General features: G+C 48.4%; 1 protein-coding gene across 2 annotated transcripts; it reads left to right on the forward strand.

Moving 5' to 3' along the window:
- The first annotated feature begins 9,351 nt into the window (after positions 1 to 9,351).
- ANP32E (acidic nuclear phosphoprotein 32 family member E) lies at positions 9,352 to 21,603 on the forward strand. 2 transcript variants are annotated; one of them, XM_052665311.1, is made up of 7 exons: positions 9,352 to 9,540; positions 11,594 to 11,743; positions 12,363 to 12,485; positions 13,806 to 13,971; positions 15,419 to 15,573; positions 16,651 to 16,705; positions 18,277 to 21,603. In XM_052665311.1, the coding sequence occupies exons 1-7, from the start codon at positions 9,487 to 9,489 to the stop codon at positions 18,342 to 18,344; spliced, it is 771 nt and encodes a 256-aa protein (XP_052521271.1). In that variant the 5' UTR covers positions 9,352 to 9,486; the 3' UTR covers positions 18,345 to 21,603. The 2 variants fall into 2 exon arrangements, with proteins under 2 accessions (XP_052521271.1, XP_052521272.1); XM_052665312.1 differs by having other exon boundaries at positions 18,280 to 21,603.
- Positions 21,604 to 23,475: the final 1,872 nt, after the last annotated feature.

Consider the following 23,475-nt stretch of genomic DNA (forward strand, 5'->3'; position numbering starts at 1 on the left):
AGAGGCAGTGCCCACACCACAGCTCACAGGAGCTTCTTACCTGCGGAGGCTTTCCGTTTCCTCCCTTCCCCCGCACCGTTCCACAGATGCACAGGTTTTGTCCCTACAAGAACAGATCGTGTGTTGATGTCACAGACACCAGCAGACAGCACAAGTATTGTCCAGTAAGCCCATGTCCCCCCAGAAAACAGAAAGATGCTACTTTGACAGCCCAAAGACAACTGATAGTTCACTTCTCACTGCCCCGTCCTGCACTCCAAACGGATGCTTACTTGACATTGCCTGCAGCACTGCGATCTTCAGCTGCCTGGATTCCCGAGTTCTCCTTTTGGAGAAGAACCTACAGAAAGTATCAATTAGTGAAAAATCATGACGAAGAAGCATTTTCCCAGCTTTCTTCTGCCATGCAATGTCGTCTCTTGAGGAAGGCAATGCTTGGAAATCAGCTGGCTGCAAGAACTGCCTGCCCATCCCTAGCTGCAGCTGGTGTCTGACTGCCATGGCTTCTGTCAGCAAGTGCCCCCAGGTCCCCTTTTCCCCCACACGTGTGCTGACCGTCCATGTCCCCAGCTGAGCACCTGGCTCTCTGCCGTGACTTCAGCGCGGTTTGCTGAAACACCTGCTGGGCATGGCACACCAAGCAACCCACGGAGCAGAGAGGCACAAGTTGCACCCTATGAAGTCTACGCTCTGCTTCCTTTTTAAGGTCTGACATGAAGGTAGGGGCCTGGCAGCAATTTTCCAGAGGAGGGATGCCATTTCATCATCCTCATTGAAATCCTCATTCCATCCGTGGGATGGAATCCGAACAAGAACCCATTTTCCCTGGATACAGCCATTCAGAAGGGCACCGTTTGACCTGGGAACTCCTCCCCAGCCCAGCTTTTCTGCTGAGATACCCCCTGGCAACCACCAGCACCAACCCCAGCTCACCTGGTCAGCCTGCTCAGCCGGAGCTGTGCCCAGCTGACGCACACGCCGCAGCGCTGCTCCCAGTGGGCTCTAAAGGAGGATCTCTCCAGAAAAGCACAGAGCTCAGTCTCCGTGTGCACCATGCTCACTAGAGCACCAGCTCTGCTCCCAGCTGGGGCACAAACGCTCCCAGCCCGGCAACCACTGTGACCTCAGCGAGTGCCTGCATCACCGCTGTGCTTTCATCATAGGCAAAGGAGTGGTCACCTCCCAGATCCAAATTTTAGGAGACCAACACCATGGTCCCCAGTGGGGTGAATTTAAGTAAAGTAACTTAAGAGAAGTAAAGATGACTTTAGTGCAGCCCAGTAGAAACCAGGAAGGCCTCAGAGTGGTCACAGAGCTGTACAATGTGCCACCATTATATCCAGCAGAGCTGTGCCAGTGTGCCACTTTTTAGCCCAGCATAACTGTTCAATGTGTCACCATTAAACCCAGCAAAGCGGGGCCAATGTGGCACTTTTTAGCCCAGCAGAGGTATGCCAATGCTGCAGCATTGAATCCAGGAATGCGGAGTTTAATGGTGAAACAGCTCTGCTGAGTTTAATGGTGACACAGCTCTGCCGGGTTTAATTGTGTAACACTGGCACAGCTGTGTTGGGTTTAATGGTGTCACAGCTCTGCTGGGATTGATGGTGACACATTGCACAGCTCTGCCTTGTTTAATTGTGGCACAGCAGTCCAGGTTTTAATGGTGGCACAGCTCTGCTGGTTTTAAGGGTGGCACAGCACTGATGGACTTTATGGTGGCACAGTTCTGAGCTTAATGGTGGCACAGTGGCAAAGCACTGCAGGGTTTTATGCTTACACATTGGCACATTTGGCACAGCTCTGCTGGGTTTAATGGTGACACATTGCACAGCTCTGCTGGGTTTAATGGTGGCACATTGCACAGCTCTGCTGGGTTTAATGGTGGCACATGGCACAGCTCTGCTGGGTTTAATGGTGGTGGCAGATCTCTGCTGGGTTTAATGGTGGCACACTGGCACTACGCCTGGCTCTGAATGGTGTCCATGCCTTTATTTCGAGCAACAATTCGTTGTAGTGTGGTTCTCCGTGGCTCCACTTCTGCATTCTGTGAGGACAAGGGTAGAAAGGAAAACCCTCTCTGAAGAGGCAACGGGAGATTCGAGGAGCGACAGATGCTGTGCTCTCATGGAGCACATTTGTTGCCATCCAGTCTTTTCTCAACCTCTATTCTTTACTTTTTACTTGTCTTTTTTCTTCTTTTCTCTTCATCTCTCTTTTTTTCTTCTTTTTTTCTGCTCTTTTTTTGATTTTGTTCTTTTAACTTTTTCTCTTTTTCCTTGTATTCTTGTTGTTTTTTTTTTAAATTCATTTCACTTTTTTTTTAAATTTCATTTTTCTTTTTTTTGTCTTTTTTATTTTTTCATCTTTTTTCCATCTTTTTTTTCTCTTTTTTCATCTTGTTTTTCGTTTTCTATTTTTCTTTTTTTTCTTTTTTTCTTTTTTTTCTTTTTTTCTTTTTTTCTTTTTTTTTTTTTCTTTTTTCTTTTTTTTCTTTTCTTAATCATGGGTATCTCTTAAACCCCTTTTAATCCCTCACTACCCTCCCCATTCTTTTCTTTTCTCCCTTTTCTCCCTTACCCTCACCTCCCCCCTTGCCATAACCTACAATTCCCTTGCCTGCTTTTCTTACCTGAGTTGCTGTCCCTTCCTTTACCAACCTGAGCTGCTTGTCCCTGAAATTACCTATTTTACCTGCTTGCCCCTCACTCACCTACCTGAGCTGCTGTTTCCTCACTTACCTACTTGAGCTGCTGGCTCCTCACTTTCCCAGCTAAGCTGCTGCTCACTTTCCTACCTCACTTTCCTCACTTCAGCAGATGTTTTTCGCTTAGCTTCCTTAGTGGTTGTCCCCTCCCTTACCTAGCTAACCTGCTGGGCCCTCACTTTCTCTCACAGTTCCCCATAAAGACCCATATAGAGCCTAATAGAGCCCCACAGCCCCATAGAACCCCATAGAATTTCACAGAGCCCCATAGAGACCCCATAGAACCCTAGAGAACCCCATCGCACCCCATAGACGTGGCAATGTCATCTCCCCACCCCCTGCCAATCCCCCACCCCAGAAAGAAAACTACGGGGCTGTGGCTGGTTGCACTGGGGGCCTTTATTTGGGGTCAGGCATTCCAACAGCTGTGGTGACGTTGGCCTGAAAGAACGGGGGGTAGAAAGGGGGGGACACCATAAGAATAGTGCCACCCCCCCCAAAATGCCACCTCCTATAGTGCCACCATCCCCCATATTGTCACCATTCCCCATAGTGCCACCCCCAGAATGCCAACCCCCATAGTGGCACCCCCAGAGTGGCACCATCCCCCATAGCGCCACCCTCCCTGTCACCCCCTCATGTCCCCACCCATGTCACCTGCATGCCCCCCTATAATGTCCCCCCCCATAGTGTCACCCCCACGTCACTCCCCTGTGTCACCTCCCCTTGTCACCCCTCCACGTCCTCCATAGCGCCACCCCACAATGTCACCCCCCAATGTGTCACCCCCCCATATCACCCCACAGTGTCACCTCCATGTACCCCCCCCATGTCACCCCCACTTGTCCCCTCCCCTGTCTCCTTTGTGTCATCTCCCCAGTGTCTTCCTCCCATCCTCTCTCACCCCCCGACCCTGTCCTCCCCTCCGTCCTCCTTCAGCGCTGATCTGTGCGCACGGGAGGACGGGCGAATACAACGGCCAGGTGTGGAGCAATGGGCAGAAGTCAATTAATTAATTGGAGGTTTACGTTTATCTGGCGTTCGGATGATCAGTGAAGGTTGTGAGCCTGCAGTGCCCAGCAGGGAGGAGCCAGGGCAGGAAGGGCTGAGCGCTGAGTGCAGGGCACAAAGGTGCAGGGCTGCTCCTGCGCGCAGAAGGCCAACATCGCAATTGTGAACAAGATCTGCTTTATCACAGGCACCATCCTGAGAAATTATCGAGATATTTCCAACACTACAACCCCCCATAGCCCCCTGTAGCCCTTCTGTGTTCCCCCCACATCCCCCCATGTCCCTCCATAGTGTCCACCTCCCCAAGTCCCCCATGCCCCCATCACCTGATGTCCCCCCCATGTCACTTCCAATATCCCCACATCCTCCCCACATCCCTCCCTGTCCCCTCCATGTCACCCCCATAGTGCCCCCTCCCATGTCACCCCCACATCACCCCCACACCTTCCCCCACGTCCCCCCCTGCCCCTCCATGATGTCACCCCTTGTCACCCCCATCTCCCCTTGCCCCCTATGTCCCCCCATAGTGCCCACCCATGCCCACACGTTCCCCCATGTCCCCCCACGTCCCCTCATGGTGTCCCCCTGCATAATGTCCCCCCCACTTCTCCCCATGTCCTGCCATGTCCCCCCATGTCCCCTCACCTCCAGCAACGCTGCCACCTGCATCAGCGTCAGATCTTCCACCTGGGGAGGACACTGGGGAGCATTGGGGGCATTGGGTGACAAAGGGTAACACTGGGTGATATCAAAGGACACAAAGGGGACAATGGGGGACATTGGGGGACATTGAGAAGACATAGGGTGACATCAGGTGGCACTGGGGGACATTGGGAGACATTGGGGGACATTGGTGACACCGGGTGCCATTGGGTTGCAATGGGTGACGCTGGATGCAGTTATGTGCCAATGGGTGACACTGAGTGACGCTGGGTGTCAGTGGGCGAACACGTGAGGCACAGCAACAGGTCAGCATCCATTTGCACCTGGAAAACAAAAGGAAGAGAACCTCCCAGTTCCAGAGGAACCGAAGTTGGAGAATGCAAAACTGGAAAAGAAAACAGCAGCAACAAAATCTTTCCTGGTCCCAAAGGAACCAAAGTTGGAAGGTGGGTGAAATCCAGCTGGTTAATTTGGTCCTGATCATCTTGAGCCCTCCAGATGTGTTTGTTAAGAGGCTCCTTGAAGGTTAAGGACACAGGACCAATGTGCAGCAAACCAACCAACACCAGTTGTCCTGGGGAGAAGCCATCCCAGCAAGCAGCTCTTTGAGTAAGGGACCACAGGGCACAGTGGTTTCCAGGGTGAAAGATATTCTGGGTCCCCAAAACCCCTCCGATTCCTTTTCAGTTAACAGGATCTGTTCTCCCCATTAGTGGCATTTTCCATTCATACTCTGTCTCTGATTTCCTATGGGTGTGACCAAAATCCTTCTGGAATTTGGCCAGCTCAGTAGCAGAACAGGGGACCTCCTGGATCCAGCATCAGTGCCCACCTTCACTCTCTTCACACGCACGCCTAGTTTCTATCGCCCAGTTTCTAATCAGGGGACGATCACCTCCCTCTCCTGCTGGCCGCCCCATTTTTAATGCAGCCCAGAACACAGCTGGCCTTCCAGGCCGCAATCACGCTGCTGGCTCATGTCCAGCTTCTCGTCCACCAGGACCCCCAAGTCCTTCTCTGCAGGGCTGCTCTCCAGGAGACCTTCCCCCAGTTTGTATAAATACCTGGCATTGCCCCGACCCAGTGTAGCACCCTGCACTTGGCCTTATTGAACCTCATTATGTTTTCATGGGCCCCCTTCTCCAGCCTGTCCAGCTCCCTCTGGATGGCTTCCCTTCCTTCCAATGTATCAACTGCACCGCTCAGCTTGGTGCCATCTGCAAACTTGCTGAGGTGCCCTTGATGCCATCGTCTGTCACTGATGAAGATGTTGAAGAGCACCGGTCCCAAGACCGACCCCTGAGGGACACCGCTTGTGAGCGGCCTCCACCCGGACACAAACCATTGATCACAACCCTTTGCTGGGACCAGCCAACCAGTTCTTAATCCACTGAGCAGTCCATCCTTCAAATCCACACCTCTCCAATTTAGAGAGAAGGATGTGGGGAGGGACCACGTCAAAGGCTTTGCGGGTAGATGACATCAAAACTAAGACTCTGACTGATAATTCCAACTTCAACATCCACAATGTGGGGTCGAGTGAGAGAGCTCAGAGCTTCCAGGCTCTCCACAGCAAGTTTAGGATCTCAGAACTTGAAAATGTAGATAATGGTGTTTCAGATAACACTCACTCTTGTGTGTCTTTGGGCTGCATGTCTGCATGCTTTGCTGGCCAAGGTGGGGATGGCTGGAGGAGGAGGAAGACAGCAGGCTCTGCAAAGATCCAGAGTCGTGGCTGCCACAAGGGTAATAACTCAGATCCCAGGCAGGGCACCTGGGTGCACCCAAAGCCTAGGCCCAATCTTAAGGATCCAAGAGAGCGTGTGTATGCCCATGGGTAGGTGCTGCAGGGGACATCTTGTTCACTGGTGAGTTTCACATCAGATCTGTATACGTATTTCAGATGATGTGTTTGTGTGCACGTGTATGTGTAGAGTTGTTGGAAATTCTGGGGCAAATTTTCCTGGCTGCTGGTGCAAGAAGAAACTAGAATGAATCTTAGACTCGATATTAGGAAGAAAATTCTTTACTGTGATGGTGGTGACACACTGAAAGAGGTTGCCCAGAGAGGTTGTGGATGCTTCCTCCTCCCTGGAAGCATTCCAGGTCAGACTGGATGGGGCTTTGAGCAATGTGGTCTAGCAGAAGGTGTCCCTGCTTATAGCAGGGGAGTTGGCACTGGGTGATCTTAAAGGTCCTTTCCAGCCCAAACCCTTCCATGTACGAAGGAATCCTCCCTCTAGGCCCCATAGGCGTGATGATACTTTACAGGGCATCAGGATGACCGAGGCCTGTTCCCATCTCTGTGAGGTCTGAAGAGGCCCCCAAACATGCACAGACACCAGGGGAGGGCTCATCCCTCCCATGGCTGCCCTTCACTCTAATCCTGTAGGTGGACCCAAGCTGAGGAAGTTTGTCTAGGTGTGATGTTAGGGCTAAAGACCAGCACACAGTTTGGAGGCAGCTGTCCAAAGGACACGTGATGGGTACGAGGGCTGTGCAGCAAACTCACATGGTTGCTTGGACACATTTCCACCAATGTAAGCCCTGAAACAGGGACCCCACCTTGCTTTCCAGGCAACCCTGCAGGACGTACAAAGGCAGAGAGGTGAGTAAAGGGCGCCAGAACTTTTGTCACTTCTCTAGCCAGTCGGGTCATCAAGAAAGCATGGGCTTCTGACCCTGTATCTGTCACCTGATAGTACAGAGGACAGGCAAGCGTGTTACTGAATGAGGACTGGCCATAAGGCTGAGTGTGTGGCCCTTGAAAGCACACTGCAAAGCCTCTAAGTCGCACCAGAGGACACGGAGATCTGGGAGAGCTGTAATTCAGCCTGGACTGCACTAGGTGGCTCATAGCACCCTCTAGGCACACTCGAGCACACCGAGGAGCCCTGTAAGAACTCCATAGTTCCCTAGAGCACACTCCAGGTTATTTGGAGACCTATGGGAATACCTTAGGGGCATCAAGGTTTCACTTAGAAACATGTGGAGTGCACTGAACGCACTGCGTTGCCCTCCAGGGAGCCCTGCAGAGTACGGAGCAGCTCCAAGAGGCTCGCTTGTCTCCCAGCACACCCCGCGGGATGCCATAGGTTCAGACAGGGCTGTGTCCCGAGGCATGCTGGGAGCTGTAGTCCTGTGCCGCCTCACTTCCGGTCCAGTAAGCCGGCTGTGACGTTTGTTACTTCCTGGCGGCCATGTTTGTTGTGGAGGCGTTCTCCACCCTCCGACAATTCTTCCGGTCCTGACCGTATCCATTTCCGGTCGGCCATTTTAGTGCTGAGGTTAGAATTTCCGGGAGGCTCCGGGACAACGCAGAGGCAAAGAGAAGCTCCGGGAGCGGATTGGGGCGTCCTGGGGAACATCGGGAGCCTAGGAGGCTCCAGGCTGGCTGGATCTGCGCCGTGGATCTCATATGGGAGATCTGGGAGGAGGCCGAGGTGCCCCAGAGCGTGCTAGGTGGACCTCGGAGCACTCTGGGGCGCACGGAGGCACTCAGGGTCGCAGCGCAGTGCGAGGTTTGCAGGTGACTTTTGCAGCTTTACCCCTCCGTGCCGCTCGCGCAGAGCGCGCTGAACCCTGGTTCTGCCTGCCCGAGTCAGCACGGCTCCCGCTGGTAAGCAGCTTTAAAGGGAGGATTTCCTTATGGGTTTGAAAACCTTCGTAATTATCTGCACAGGGGAGAAAGCAGGAAGAGCCGCAGGGTCCCCGCTGTTCTCCAGCCCAGATGGTTGTTGAGCACTTGAAGGAATGGAGCCAGGCCACACTGCAGCTCTGCCATCCCTGCTGCTTGTACACAACTACATGCACACACAGAAACTCATGCACCATCTCTCTGTTTTGCAAGTGTGCAAAGCACAGCATGCCACCCATCTGTACACACATTCACACAGAATGACATGCCACATCCCCAATGATGCACTCACACAAAGCCCCAGACACAATCCCTACTCCTCACAAGCATGCAAAATCCCACACACCATCCCCACTGCACATGCATGTGCAAAACCCACGCAGTACCACCACTGCACACCAAGCAAAACCCCATATCCTAATGCCGTGCAGAACCGAGTTTGTCCCATCCCCAGCATGCATTGGATATCAACGTACAACAGAGTGCCTGTGAAGCTGCTTGCTTCCAGCTCTGTCCCTGAAGCTGCTTTTCACTTGGGACACCATCCTGCCTGCAAGCACGCACAGAAAGCCCCGTGCATCAGCCCTCCTGCAAGCACTTGTGCAAAGTGCTGTGCATCATTCCTCCCTCCAGCAGATGTGCAAAACCCCATGTACTATTCCTTAGCAATCTGCCGTAAAAGATGCTGTACACCATCCCTCCTGCAAACACATACAGAACAGAGCACTGTCCCCCCTTTTACATCCGTGATGCCCCACACACCATCCCCAAAGCACGCAAACGTAGCGAGCCCCATGTGCCACCCATCCACCCACCCATCCATCCATCCATCTATCCTTCTCTGCCACAAGCGTGCAAAACCGCCATCAACACAACACACACCACACCACACCACACCACACCACACCACACCACACCACACCACACCACACCACACCACACCACACCACACCACACCACAACACAACACAACACAACACAACACAACACAACACAACACAACACAACACAACACAACACAACACAACACAACACAACACAACACAACACAACACAACACAACACAACACAACACAACACAACACAACCCCCAAGCGCCGCTCCCGTCCGCCGCGCGCGCGCCAACTTCAGCTCCGCCCCCTTCACCTGCGCAGCCGGGACGGGCAGCGTTACCAACCAATCAAACCGCCTAGGCTGCTGCGTTTCGCAGCCAATGAGAAGCGCGGTGGCGCGGAGAAGCCCCGCCCCGGGGCGGGGGGCGTGGCGGCGGAGGGGGCGCCATGCGCCATGTCATGGAGGCGCAGTGCGCGGGCGGCCATTGACGGCGCCGGAGCTGCGCGCGGAGCGGGCCGGCAGCCCGCGGCGACCCCGCGCACACCGCCCTCTTCCCGTCGGCGGCGGCCGCGTCCCCACGGCCGCACCCCGGCCGCCCTCCCTCGCCAGTGCGGAGCCGCGGGTGGGGGGGGCGATGGAGATGAAGAAGCGCATCAACCTGGAGTTGCGGAACCAGGCCCCCGAGGAGGTGAGCGGCACCGGGGCACAGCCGCGCTCCCGCCGGCCCCGTCCCGCTTCCGCCCCGGCTCCGGGCGGCGCGGACGCGGCGGCTCCGCCGAATCTGGGTCACAGCGGTGGCGCAGGAGCCGCGCGGGGTCGGGCGGCGCTTTCGGGCCGCGCTGCGCGCCGTTCCGCGGGGCCTCGAAGTTGGCGGCGGGGCGGGGTTTGCGCCGCGCTCTGCTCGCCGCGAGGCTTTTATTGCTTTCGGTTTTTCCCTTTCGGGATCCCCGCGCCCGCTGCTCGGTTCGCAACTTGCGCGCGAGGTCGCGGCGCTCCGAGTTCCGCCTTCAGCTGCAGCTCGGGGTCCCGCCGTTACGTTGGCGTCGTGGTTTCGATTTAATTTCTCTTTTAGTTTTCTCACTCTGCTGAAGGAGGTCCCGGGGCGCCGCCCCGCCGCGAGTTGCGAATGTCCCGAGCGGCGCTACGCCGCCTCCTCCCTCCCCGCCGCTTCCCCTTTCCGGGGAAACTTCCATTAAATAATGCTATCGATATTAAAAAGAAGCCCCGAGTTCCCAGGGCGGGAAGATCGCGAAATCGTAGAATGCCTTCGGTTGATGGGAACTTAAATATCGCAGCACGGTTGGGATGGGGGGGGACCTCGCGGGCCCCTATTCCTACTCCTTGCCCTGGACTTGCCGCTCCCTGCCAGCTCAGGCTGCCCAGGGTCCCCCACAGCCTCTGGAAACTCCGGGGATGGAGCACCCATGCTGCTTTGGGCAGCAGTGCCGGGCTTCTGGTTGGGTGCCCGGGAGGCTGTGGGTTCCTCTCTGGAGGTAGCACAGACCCACCTGGACGCCTGCCTGTGCAGCCTGCTGCAGGGGGCCCGCTTTGCAGGGGGGCTGGATGCGGTGATGTCTGGAGGTCTCTGTCGGCCCCTACAATTCTGTGATCCTGTGAATTACACCCGCTGCCTCGCTATTCCATCTGCCCACGCTCTCGTGGATGCTCTGCAGCGAGGTCAGCCAGGACGCCATCGACCCACCCAGGACTAAAGTCCAGGTTTGGTATCGTAGTGCATGAAGAGAGCAGCCCGATGCGCAGGGATTGTGGAAGAGGTGCACTGAGCTGTTTGTTCAAGCCAGCAGCACGTGCTGCCCCGGCTCAGCCGCAGGGGTCACAGAAGGGCTGCATTGTTTTGGGTGCAGATGTGCACTGGAGGCGTGGTGACCCCCAGCTCTACTTATTGTGGATGGAAAACAAACCCATGTTGAGACTTTGCTCGAAGTTGATAAGCTGTGCGAGTCGAGTGCTGCTGCTGCACGAAGCGGCAGCCTTGTAATCACGTTAGTTGGAAGCATACAAGAAAACGGAGCGGTGGCCTTATTAATGTCCTCTCTAATGAGGGATATGTTCACAGAGGATGAAGTGATTTTTAAATTAATTAGCTGCTCCTTGTTGCTTCCCCTGCATTGATTGTCTTGTTGTTTTAGTAGCAGTGGAAGTTGTTCAGTTGGGCTTAATTAACTTGCAGAACTCACTGCTAAAATAATCAGGAGCTGGGAGATTTAGGATTTGGAAAGAATTGGAGTGACTTTATAAATATGTGCAGTGAATGATTGGATTTGATAAATGAGTTAGTGGTTCACTCGTATGGAAAACCACGGATGAGTTTTAGCCCTGGCTGACGTGAAGAACCTGCCTGGTGGGATGCTCACCTTTAACAGAGCAGGTTCCCCATGGAGAGGTTCCCTTCATTCCCAGCAGTGCTGTGCTGGAGCTGGGCTCTGACCTGTGCTGTGCTGGCACTGTGGGAAGCCCTGCAAGCGTCCGTCAGCAAAGCTGCTACTTGTGTTTTATGGAAGCAGCTGCCCAAAATGTGCTCGGTGGAGGAGAAGTTGTTACATGCTTCTCGTGTAGGCTGGTGTAGGCTGGTAGACTTCAGACCACAACTCTGGTCTCAATTATAAAAAACACCAACAGACAACCCCTCCGAAACACGTTTAACGGTCACCAAGTTGCGGTTTTGGTTAAACGCGTGGTTTAGTGGTGCTCACTCAGCTGCCTTGATATCCTGTTTGAAGGTGACAGAGTTGGTGCTCGATAACTGCAAGTCCAGCAATGGGGAGATTGAAGGTCTGAACGATTCCTTTAAGGAACTAGAGTTTCTTAGCATGGCCAATGTGCAGCTGACGTCGCTGGCCAAGCTGCCCACGTTGAGTAAGCTCCGAAAGGTACGTGTCTCACCTGCCCAGACAGCAGGATTTCATAGAATCACAGAATAGTTTAAGTTGGAAGGGATCCTAAAAGGTCGTCTGGTCCAACATCCACAGATGGAAAGGAAATCTGGAGGGTTGAGTCTTCAAGGATTCGCATATTATCGCTGTGAGATTGCAGGCACTGCGGTCTGGTCTGCATTAACATTTGAAGGTTTTGTGGGCATCTCCAGCTAATTTTGGCCAAATTGGTCTCAGTCAATGGCTCCTACCTGGAGCAGCGAGTACTTTGTCTGCTTACTGAATGTTGGCCATGTCTTTGAGAGCTGATGGTCAGTAGCAGGCGCTTGGTTGCTCAGCCAGTGCAGGACTGGCACACATTGCTTGCTGATCAAAAACGTGCAGTGAATTCCAATATTATCTGTTCTACAGGCTTAGATATCCAAGCCCATGATGTTTTCAGGAGAACTTCTAAAATGATCAGTTTAAAGGAACGTTTTGTAAGCTGAATATTAGCTAGCTAGCACTGTGGGAAGCGTTCAACTTTGTGATTAAGCTTCTAAGTTAAAAACTGTGCTTACTGAATCTGATGGTAAGAAACCAAGCTTTTAATTCCTTTACTTTTGCTGTGCAATAGTTGGAGTTGAGTGACAACATCATTTCCGGAGGCCTGGAGGTCCTTGCAGAAAGATGTCCAAATCTCACATATCTAAATCTAAGTGGCAACAAAATCAAAGATCTTGGCACTGTGGAAGCTCTTGTAAGTATGGAATGAGAGGGGCAACTGAAAGTTTAAATGTAACAAGTACTGGTTTTTATTAAGTTTTTGCAGTAGAATGGTAGAAGCAGGTACGAGGATTTCACATGAGAAATTTTGTCAAGTGTGGAAGATGAAACAACATTGGGTTTAGACTAGTGCAGTGTTAGAAATGAAGTACAAAGATACCTGATATATTCTAGCTACTTTTATTTCTTTTCAGCACAACTAAGGGCACCCCAAATGAAATTTCTTATCTATTGTACATGCTATCTGTTATTTTTCCTTTGCTGGCTCAGGTGTTTCAGGGTTGTTGGTGATTCAGTTGGTCCTGACTTGATTAGCTCCATGTCGTGCTTTTTAGAGGCAGTTCTTGTAAAGACAGCACTGTAAAATTCCTTCTGTGTTAGTGATGGGATGTACTGAGTGAGAGCTGTTGAGCTTCTGTTGTGTCTTCGATAGAAAAGTTGCCAAGTTACATATTGCTAATCCTCTTGTGTTGGTTTGTGAAGATACGGCAGCTGCTCATTAGACAAAATATAAGCTTTCACTGAACCTGTGAAGTAGTTAGGTTGTGTCTTAGCAGTTGGGAGCACACCTGAGCAATGGGTGGTTGAGGTGGAGGAGGAAGCTGCCTACAGCTGCTGCTTGATCTGCATCTCATTGTGCCAGCATACGGATTATTTGTTATTTGTTATTATTTGTTACAGACTGCATTTTTGTTAAGCTTTTGTAAAGGTCATCAGTCTGCCTTTATTGTGGGTTGACCTAGCAGTTATGAGACAAAGCAAAGTGGTTGGAGTGCTCTACAGAATAAATGCTTTTCAGATCTGAGATGCTTGCCAGGATACAGGTGGCTTGTTCTGCATGTGTGTAAAGTCTGGAAGGTGGGAGATCATCATCAGTTGTCTAGTTGTTACTGTAGTTCTCAGTCCTACCAAGTGCCTGCTTGCAGTTAAATCAAACTGCTGAAAAGCTGCTGGAGCTGAGCTTTTGGGCATGGCTATGAGAACCAAACCAGGCTCTGCAAACAACAAAGCATCCTCATGTAGGTGTCACGCAGTGTGCGCACGCTGCCTGTCTGCGTGGTTGTGTTGGCCGTGCTGCAGATGTGCTGTGCAGTTGATCTGCAAGAGCATTCCATTAGAAGTTCAAATAACACTTCAAGTTTTTACTGAGTGGGGAATAAAATAGTGAGTAGGAATGAAGCAGTGGGGATAAAATCTGTATCTGGCTGTATTTGGGCTATGACAGCACTGTAACTTGAGGCACCATTTGGTTGTATCGAGCGGAGGGGGAAAAATAAACTCTGTTTGTTTTCAGCAAAATCTTAAAAACTTAAAGAGCCTTGACCTGTTCAACTGTGAGATTACAAACCTCGAGGATTACAGGGACAGCATTTTTGATCTGCTTCAGCAAATCACATACTTGGATGGATTTGACCAGGAAGATAACGAGGCACCAGACTCAGAAGATGATGATGATGAGGGTGAGTTCCTGGAATAAGCTGTGGATGCAAACAGTGCACTGTAATGAAATGTACATGTAGCGTGGATCATGGTGACTTTTTGAGTGCGTTGGCATTGTACTCTGCTCTTATTTTTGAGGCGTATAGATTTAGAATTTGTTTGGTGTTAGCACACTGGTTCAGAATGAAAAGTCACGTCAAAGGTTTTAAGCTCTTGTGGAAGCCTTTTGAGTGTGAGGAAGCAGAGTAAAGGTGTTGTTGCAAAGATTAGCAATATTCCTAAAATATATTATTGCCAGCAGTAATGTAGTTAGCAGAACTGATGCAGAGCAAGGGGGCAACAGCTTTTATGGTGTTTCCCTATGGAAAGAACGCAAAACGAAGGGGAATTGCTGAAGTATGACACAAATTTCTGCACAAAAGCTGTACAGACCCTTTTGATCTGATCTCAGTGACTAATGAGGCTATTTCTGTTGTTTTCCTCATTGCTGTTAATCAGTCTGAAATGAAACCCATAGGAGTAGGTCTGTCAGTGCGTGGCTACAAATCTGTGTTGATGTGATGGTAGGAGGAGCACGTGTTCTTCTGGAAACCTAGCTTAGTGGGTAATTATCAGAAGCAAAACTGCTAGGAGTAAACATCCAAAATGTATTTGAGTGTTAGCAAGCAGGATAGGGCTCTTGTTGTGGTGGTGTGTGTGCGCCCAAATAACTGGCTAAATTTGGGTTATGTCCTCTAATGGGTGAGGCTTCCAGTGCTTTCTTCTGGCTTTAATTCATTAGCTAGTGGCTGCCACTGCCACGTGCTGGGTCAGCAGTGCCCAGTAGTAACCACGTGTCACAGTCTGGAAATCCATGCAGAAAATAATTTGGTGAGAGCCAAATGTCTATAATATAAATGTAAGACTAAACTCAATAGTGGAAAATGCATAGGAAAATTAATATGAATTTGAAAATGAATTGTAGAGTCACCTCATCATTTCTTCTAATTCACTTAATTGGAAGCGTGAACATGGTGGTGTGCTCCAGACAGAAAAGCAATGAGAGATCATCTCTTTGGGACAGTAGGTGTTTCAGTGTAAGGGATTAAAAAACAGGCAGAACGAGCACGATATATTATATTTACCCTTAAGTACTTTGGGGTTTGATTTTGCAGACAAGCTGCTTTTCCCCTGGTTACAGTTTCTACTCCCTTGCAGGAATTTACATATGCAGCTGCTTCAGACATCCAGAATTTTGCCTGAAGCTTGTGATGTAAAAAAAGTCAGTAGCCTTTCTTCAAGGAAAATTGTTACAGCAGCTAACTTGATTTCAATCACAGTTGTTTCCCACAGAACCTGCATTTAAAAAAAAAAAACAAAACTGGAAGAAGCATTAGAACTGGCTTAACCTGGCACATGTTAGTTTGCATGAAGAGAAGTTAATGAAACTTAATTGCAACATATTAAGTGCATTTTTCTTTTCTGAAGGAGACGAAGATGACAATGATGAAGATGAGGATGAAGCCGGTCCCCCGGGAGAATATGAAGAAGAAGATGATGAAGATGATGGAGGCTCAGATCTTGGGGAAGGTGAAGAGGAGGAGGAAGTTGGTCTTTCATACCTGATGAAAGAAGAGATTCAGGTAAAGAGAGGTTAAGGTGAAGTTAGTATTCTCTGCCAAATGCAGACAATGGGGAGAAACTGCCTACAGAGTTCTGTGTTCATTTAAATCTGTAGGCACCGAGTGTTGTGAACACAGCTGGATGCAGTGAGCTATCTTAGAGTGCTGCTTTCACTGAAATAGGCAGTGCTGGCTGTCAGTTATGAAGGTGCTTCTGGCTGACCTGCTGGGCGTGCTTCACTTTCATCTCACCCCTTCATGCTGCAGGATGCCAGCGTCGTTTTATTCCCTGTAAATTAAAGAGTTGGTTTTGCCCAGTGTTTTGAAACCATGCTCTACTACCAATTAAACACTCGAGTTAGATACGTGAAGTAGAATAAATTCATTTTGGAAAACTGAAGAGGTCAGGTTGGTCTTCTAAAAGAGAGGAACGCAGCAACAGCGCATTGCTGGTGCTTCAGGTGAGATGAAGGAAGGTCTGCTTTTTGCTGTCGTAAATACTGCTGCGCTTTTTTTGAGTGTTGTCTGGTGGTGGTGTTGAAAAGCTATGAAAATCAGTCCCAGGGCCTGCTAGGTAAGACTTTGCCATGAAGCAAGTAGAGAATATTAAGCTAGAATAAGGAAATGCACGTGGTTTTTAGGGTTATGGATGGATTCTTGCAATTCCTGTGGTCCACGGAAGTCAGGCTCAGGAGGCACAATTTGGTCCTCCTCTTTGGCAACTTCAAGACTTTCAGTTGGAGAATGTGTGAAATTTTGTAAGCAAGTCTGTAGCAAGCAGCTCCCATGTTTCACATCTAAAATTCTGTCACTTCAAAAATGATGTCACTTCTGTTACTGCTGATAAGAGTTGACATCATACCAGCTTCATTTCCCAGGGATGTGCAGAAAATCTTCATCTGAACTCCATTTTTATGTGCATTTTGTTCTTCTAACCACATGCTTTGTTGTCTTCTGCACTCTTACAAGTGTAACTCCATACTTGTGTTGCTGCTCTGAAGAGAGTGAAATGTTTTAAATTCCTTCTTAGGATCAGCATTTCAGCAAAGTTTGTGTATGCTGCGATTCTTTACAAATATTTCACAATTTTTTTTAAAGGATGAAGATGATGATGATGACTATGTTGAAGAGGGAGGTGACGAGGAGGAAGAAGGTAAGTCCTCAGCTTAAGTATTAATGTTGACTAAAACTATTATTCTGTAACCTAACAAGTCTGGGATGTGGAACTTTGCTGACAAAAAGCACTGACTGGTTTCTGTAGACATACTAAGCTCAAGCAAGGGCCTGAGAAGGTAGCATAGCAACTCTGTAGTAGCTGGTGTTTTTTCTCCTCTGTTGTAAAATAAAAAGAGGAGAGGAATGACACTTTTCCAAGACTTCTGCTGAAGTATGTTTCTAAAATGAAAGAGCTTGCATTTTGTCTGCAGGCAGAAATACTTGTTTTTCAAGAGGGAGAGGAGATGGATGGACACTTCTGTATGCTTTGTATGTGCACAGCCACTGCAATACCTTCACTGGCAAAGCGTCAGGAGGACCAGTGGCTGCAGTCCTCTATCGAGATGAAAATGGCTTCCTTCCTTACAGAAACTTTTCACCTAAGAGGAAACTCTAGGGTGCAAACCATTTCATCTTTCAGTGCCAGAAGATAAGCAGGACAGATGTGTTACTCATTCTTCCTTGCACCTTGTTTGAGGCTTGCAAACCGTTCAGGGTCAGGACCAGCCTTAAGTTTGAAGCTCCTTGTCTGTTTTGGAGCACAGGAAAAGAAGTTGCAGTGCTGACAGAAGGCTAATTCCTGCTTCTCGTGCTCTTATCAGGCACTCTGCTTGGTGGAACGAGAGATGGGTTGCCTAGCTGTGCGCATCTCTGTGTTCCACATGGTGAGATGGGCACCGTGTAGGACCACCAGCTTATTACCAGCCAGCAGTTGCTGAATTCCTTCCGAAAATAAATATATCAAGCCTCATCTGAAAGTCAGCTGGCTTTTCCTTCTCTTGTTTAAATTTCTAAACTTTCTCGTTACGTTAGTGCCCATCTGATTTGTATGCTTGGCTTAATGGAGCAGTTTTTGGAGATGTGTCTTGCTCTTGAAAAACTGGAAATCTGAAGTAGCAATACTCAATTCTTCCCATTTGCAATTGCAGCATTCGAATTTATAAAGACAACAAAGCAGGTGGTTAGGATGGCTAATTAGCCAGGAAATGAGTGCTGGCAATTAAATCTCTTAGGTTTGACAGGATTGCATTTCGTGATTCCACCACAAGAGTGCACAGTCCACTGACTGAGCGGGGCGTATTTCTAAGAATAAGCTGAGAGATTTTTATCCAAGAAACAGTTTGTCAAGTGGAGAGAGATCAGAACAGATTTGATTTGGTATCTGCAGAAACTGCTGGGTTTTGGGCTGGATGCATGCGCCTTCAAAAATTCAGAGAGGTGGAAAAAATACTTCAGTTCTTAAGTACATGCTAACAGTCATTTATATACATATTTATATTATCACTGGTGCATCTCGCTTAATGTTCTGTAATGCTTAGTTTATATTTAGTTGAATGTAGCCTGCCTGAATTATTCAGAGTAAGGTAAATGATCTTTTTGAGAACCGCGGGCACCCCGCGTCGCAGCGGTCAGCACATCAGCCTCGTGCAGCAGTCGGTTCCACTGTGTTTGCTGAACGCTTTAACAGCGTCTGTGTGTGAATGGGATGTAATGAGATCTTTTCCTTAGCAGAGGGTGTTCGAGGGGAGAAGAGGAAACGAGATCCTGAAGACGAAGGCGAGGAAGAGGATGATTAATTTGTTATAGACGACGTAGGACCAGATTCTTAAGTTTCAGAACACGCAATAGTGATTATGCAGATCTGTATGTCTCCATGTACCATAGATGTCCCTACAGAAAATGTTAACTTTTTATAGGAGAAGTGTGGTTTTACTATTCTTGCCCTTTTTATCATTCCAAATAAGATATAATAGCCTGTTAGTGAACCTATATGTAGAAAAAAGATTTTCAACAATATATTCACTGAAGCCATTGTCTAGTTTTTCCCTTAGAGTTTTATTAGGAGCTCTTTAATTTTATACAAGCTTGCTGTGTTGGTCATCATTTCTCCAGAGTTAAAACACCTATCTTACATGGATTTAATATCATAAATTTCCTTCAAGATTTTCAGGTTTTTATACTTAAAAAGTTGAACTCAGAAATGCTACGTGGCAAATTTGAGTCTGTTTCAAATGAGGAGTTGACAGCAGTCTTGAGTTTACCAGGGATTCTGTTTGAATTCAACAGCTAGGTTGTGCTTTGCTTCAGCTTTTGTAAAGGTGACTCCTGTAACTTTTTAAAGTCTTCTACCCTGATTTGCACGCTAACATTGCAAAGCATAAATGGGTTTCAGGAGATTATTTTTTTTTTCCTGCTTGTTTAGAAGTTGGGTGTTTGCTGAAGATACATTCCCAAAGATATCGTGGCAAACTGAGAGGGCTGTAATTCTCAAACTTCTCTCCAAAACACAGAGTCATTGTAGGTATGAACAGAAGTAACTAATCTCTAGTTCCAAACTGGTTTACAAAGTGTTTGAACTTTCACTCATCTAGCTGTTGCATTGTCGCTTCGGGAATTCGGCAGTCGTTGTGCTTGGCTATCAGATGTATGCATTTCTAATGCAGAAGTTGACGGGTAACTCCTTCAAGCACACTTTCCAGATTACCCCGCGTGCTTTTATAAAATCATCAAAGAGGGAAAGATGCACATAAGGGAGTCTTTCCTTACAGGTCGCCTCTTAAATTTTTTTAAGTCTGGTTGTAGGCAAAATGTTCAGGTCATGTGTAGCACTAGCTGATCGTTCCGGGCTTTTACACTGAATGTCTGCAGAGCCTTGTTCATTGCTTATGGTTGGCGGCAGTACAGGAGGCGTGCAGACTCTTCTAGCAGCCTGGTTGTGACCAAGAGGCCGTAATAATTCTGCCCAGTGGATTCATGTGTTCCATTTGAGCCACAGCAAAGCAAGCTCAGACATACAGCATTCGTTTTCCAGTCATTATTTGGATTTAAAGCGGTAGTCTTGATATAAAACTAATTTACATTGTTTCATGTAGGTACTGAACCAAATATCACACACAGCTTTATTCAAGAGACTTATTTTTGTATGTCTTGGTTGATGGTAGCTGTCATTAAGAGGGGGGAGACAACGAGGGTGGGGAGGAGGGAGATTTCCTGGACCTAAGTAAAAGTCAGTCACCCATAGACTGGTTGTTTGTGAATATTTAATAGGGTATTTCACACACTAGCAGACTTTTTAAATGTGACTTCCTGCTCTTAAGTTTAGATACTGCAGGGTTGAAGTTGTTCTGCAAAGCCCAATTTCTTGTGTGTTGTTTTTTTTTCCCCAAATAGAGCCTTAAATTACAGTTTCTCATGTAGCCGTGAAGCATAGCCAGCCATTGACGGTGTCTGTATGAAATGAGTCAGGCAGATGGCAATAGACTGGAAATAAACTGACTAAAATTTTGGCAATTTTTCATGGATATCTGTAAAGACACTAGAAAAGTAGTGGTAAAACTACGTTTGCAGCCACAATCTTAAGTTCCTGTGTTTGTGTATGAATACTGAATGAATAGAAATCTTAGGTAAGTGCACATCCTATCTTGTCGTGGAGGCTCTGTGTTCGAGGCAGTTGTTTTGTGATCAGCTTTGAGATAGAAAAGTGTTTTTCCACCTTGTTGTTTTTTTTTTTTTTAATCTCAGTGGATGACTGAAAATTGCTATTTGTAAGCGTGCACTTTTAAAGTACTTCATTATCAGGGTTTTCCTTAACTGTCTCTTACTGATGCATATAAAATTAGTTTTAAATGGGAACGTTTACTATTCTGAATTAAAATTATTTCAGTACCAGTCACATTTCAGTAAGTCAGTCTAATTTTAACACTGAGTTAATGTGACAAAGCAAAATGAGCTTAGGTGGGGTAAGCAGACTTTCCCTTGATATGCAGACTGAACACTTCCTAAATCAAATTGCAGTGCAGTGTATCAGCTGCTGTGTCTACAAAATCTGAGCCTCATGCTGATGTGGAACATATTACTTTAGAATTGTTTCAAAGCAGCATTTAGCTGAATTATGAACTTGGTAATTAATTATGAGCTAGGTGAGGGGGTGCAGAGTGACCAAAGGCAAAACAGACTGGACAGGGAGGGATGGGGGGTGAGCCAAGGAATGCGGCCTTACCTCTCACCACTCCAGGCTCTTGTGCTCACCTACTGGTTCACACTGTGCCACTGCAGCAAGAAATAGAACCTGCAAGTCACCATAACTCAGCAACTGGGGTGGAGAATATTGTAACAACTTCTTGAAACTGTAATATCCCCTCCTATTTAATTGGAATATCGGAATAATCTGCGCCTGGTTTCTTAGAATTGGCTGTAATATCCCCTCTTGTTCTTGCATGTGTCTCTACAAATATCCTAAGCTGCCCCTTCATGGTGTGCAGGCGAGGAGAGGCCGCTCCCTCTGCACCCAGCGTTGCGCAGCGCTGATTGAGGTGCGCCTGCTTTGTGACCTCCTGGTGTTACGGACTTTGATTTTCCGCAGGTCAACTCGAACCTTAGTTCCTGAGTAATTCTGTCTTTTCCTCAGCATTACCATCTAAGCATCATTTCATATTTGTCAGCTTGGCATGCAATTAAACAGCATAGCATTTTTTTAAAAATAAATAATACAGAGCCTCCAGATAACTTTTGAAACTTTTTTGCTTGGTGGGTGGACTTTTCATGCAAATATGTAAGGGTGGGTTTTATATTTTGTAGAGGTTTTGTCCTACTTCAATGCTCTTTGTATGGCAGTATGTATATAGTGTGTTTTGGTTCCTTATCAGACTCTTTCCTTAAACTTTGGAGTAACTGATTTTGTGCAACTGTGTTTTGAATAAAGCCATGACAGTGTTAAATTAAGCAACCCTGCAGCACTCTTCTGATAATTTTTAGTTGTAACAAGACATGTTTCCTCCCTACGTGTGCTGTAAATTTTAAATTAAAGAGTTTTCAAACTGAATTATTTCAAATAAATTGAGACTGCTGTATTGAATTACTTCTTTTAGTACGTCTGCAAAGAGAAGGCTGTGTTCCTTCAGGAATGGAGTTAGAGGTAAGTCTTCCTGGTGTCCTTTTGCTACTGAAGAACTTCTGGGGTTAGACTTTGTATTTAGTGGTATTGTATTTCCTGGTAATGTTGTAGTTGATGCAGGACACAATGTACAACCCAAACTGTTTGTACCACTGTTTGGGTAGTTCACTTAGTGCTTCCAGATGGATTTAATATAGAAATATTGGAGCTGAGGAGGCCTTTGTGTTCTCTATAAATCCACACCACTTGAGTGAAGTTAGTTTGGCTGAATCTGAAGAAAAATCGAGTCAGTCTGTATTTTGTTCTTTATAGTGTCGACTTGATGTCTGACAGCCCCAGCTCTTCGAAGTAGCTGCCTTGGTGTGCATAAGTGACTGCTCTTTGAAGAATAGTGCTTTTTTTTTTTTTTTTTTCTTCCCCTCCTGTGGACATTGCATTGTCTTTATTTTATTTTATCTGGATTAGTCCAGCATTCTTGGCAAGAATTCTCTGGGCACACTTGAAAAAGCTAGTAACTAAACATGCTTTTCTTGTACTAGATGGGTGATCAGCAGATTAATGGATGGTTGTTTTCTGGGCAGAAAGGGTGAGGGGGGCAGTTGCCTGTCTCTCTGAAGCCACACCGGCTGCATGATCCTTGTGCACCAGTTTGCCCAGTAAAGCAAAGGCAAAGAGGGCTGACCAGAGCAAGGCCAGTGTGCTTTTGGAGGATAACGGTGATTTTAACTAAACTTGAGATGTGCCATTCTCGCAAAGAGAGGATGTTCCCAGTACAGGAAGGATGCAGAGCTTTTGGAGCAGGTCCAGAGGAGGCCACAAAGATGATCTGAGGCCTAGAGCACCTCTCCTGTGAGGATGGGTTGAGGGAGTTGGGTTTGTTCAGCTTGGAGTCCTGATTGCAGCCTTCCAGTCAGTACTTGAGAGCATCTAAACAGGAGTGAGGCAGGCTTCTTACGTGGCTTGATAGTGGCAGGACGGGGGGGGGGGGGGGGGGGGGGAGGGGTGGCTTTAAACTAGAATACGAAATTTAGGTTAGATCTTAATTAGAAATTGTTAACTCAGTGGGTGGTGAAGCCTAGCACAGCTGCCCAGAGGCTATGGATGCCCCATCTGCCCCTGGAGGTGTTCAAGGCCAGGCTGGATGGGGCCCTGGGCAGCCTGGGCTGCTGTTAAATGAGGAGGTTGGTGGCCCTGTGTGTGGTGGGGGGCTGGAGATGTGTGATCCTTGAGTCCCTGCCAATCTGGGCCAATCTGTGATTCTGTGTGTTGGAACTGGATCTCTAAGGTCCCTCCCAGCCCTGACCATCCTATGATTCCATGGAACGTAGTGCTGTGTGGGCACATCTTCCAAGTTGGGGAAAACTGGCTGGGTGGGGGCTGATGCTCTGGAGCGGTTCTGGAAGGAGAGCTGCCTGCTGCAGCCTGCTCAAAAGCCAGTCTGAGGGAGCTGGGCTCGTTCAGCCTGGAGAAGCTGCGGGGTGACCTCATTGCAGCCTGCAGGGAGCCTGCAGCCAGGAGGGGAGGCAGCTCTTGGAAAGCAGAGATGAGAGCATGGCTGGAAGAGGAGGGAGGGCAGCTGGAGGCTGGGGGTCAGGGAAGTTGTGTGTTGTGAGAGCGGTGAGGGGCTGAACAACTGCCTGAAGAGGCTGTAATTCCCCGTCCATCCCTGGAGATGTTGGAGGCCAGGCTGGATGGGGCCCTGGGCAGGCCCCATCAGTGGGGTGGGGGGCCCTGCCTCTGGCAGGGGGGCTTCCCGATCCTTCAGGTTCCTTTCCAACCCTGGCCATTCTGTGAAAATCTCCCCATTCCAGCCA

This window comes from Tympanuchus pallidicinctus, unplaced genomic scaffold, assembly GCF_026119805.1.
Source record: "Tympanuchus pallidicinctus isolate F22 unplaced genomic scaffold, pur_lepc_1.0 scaffold65, whole genome shotgun sequence".
In the NCBI taxonomy this organism is placed as follows: domain Eukaryota; kingdom Metazoa; phylum Chordata; class Aves; order Galliformes; family Phasianidae; genus Tympanuchus; species Tympanuchus pallidicinctus.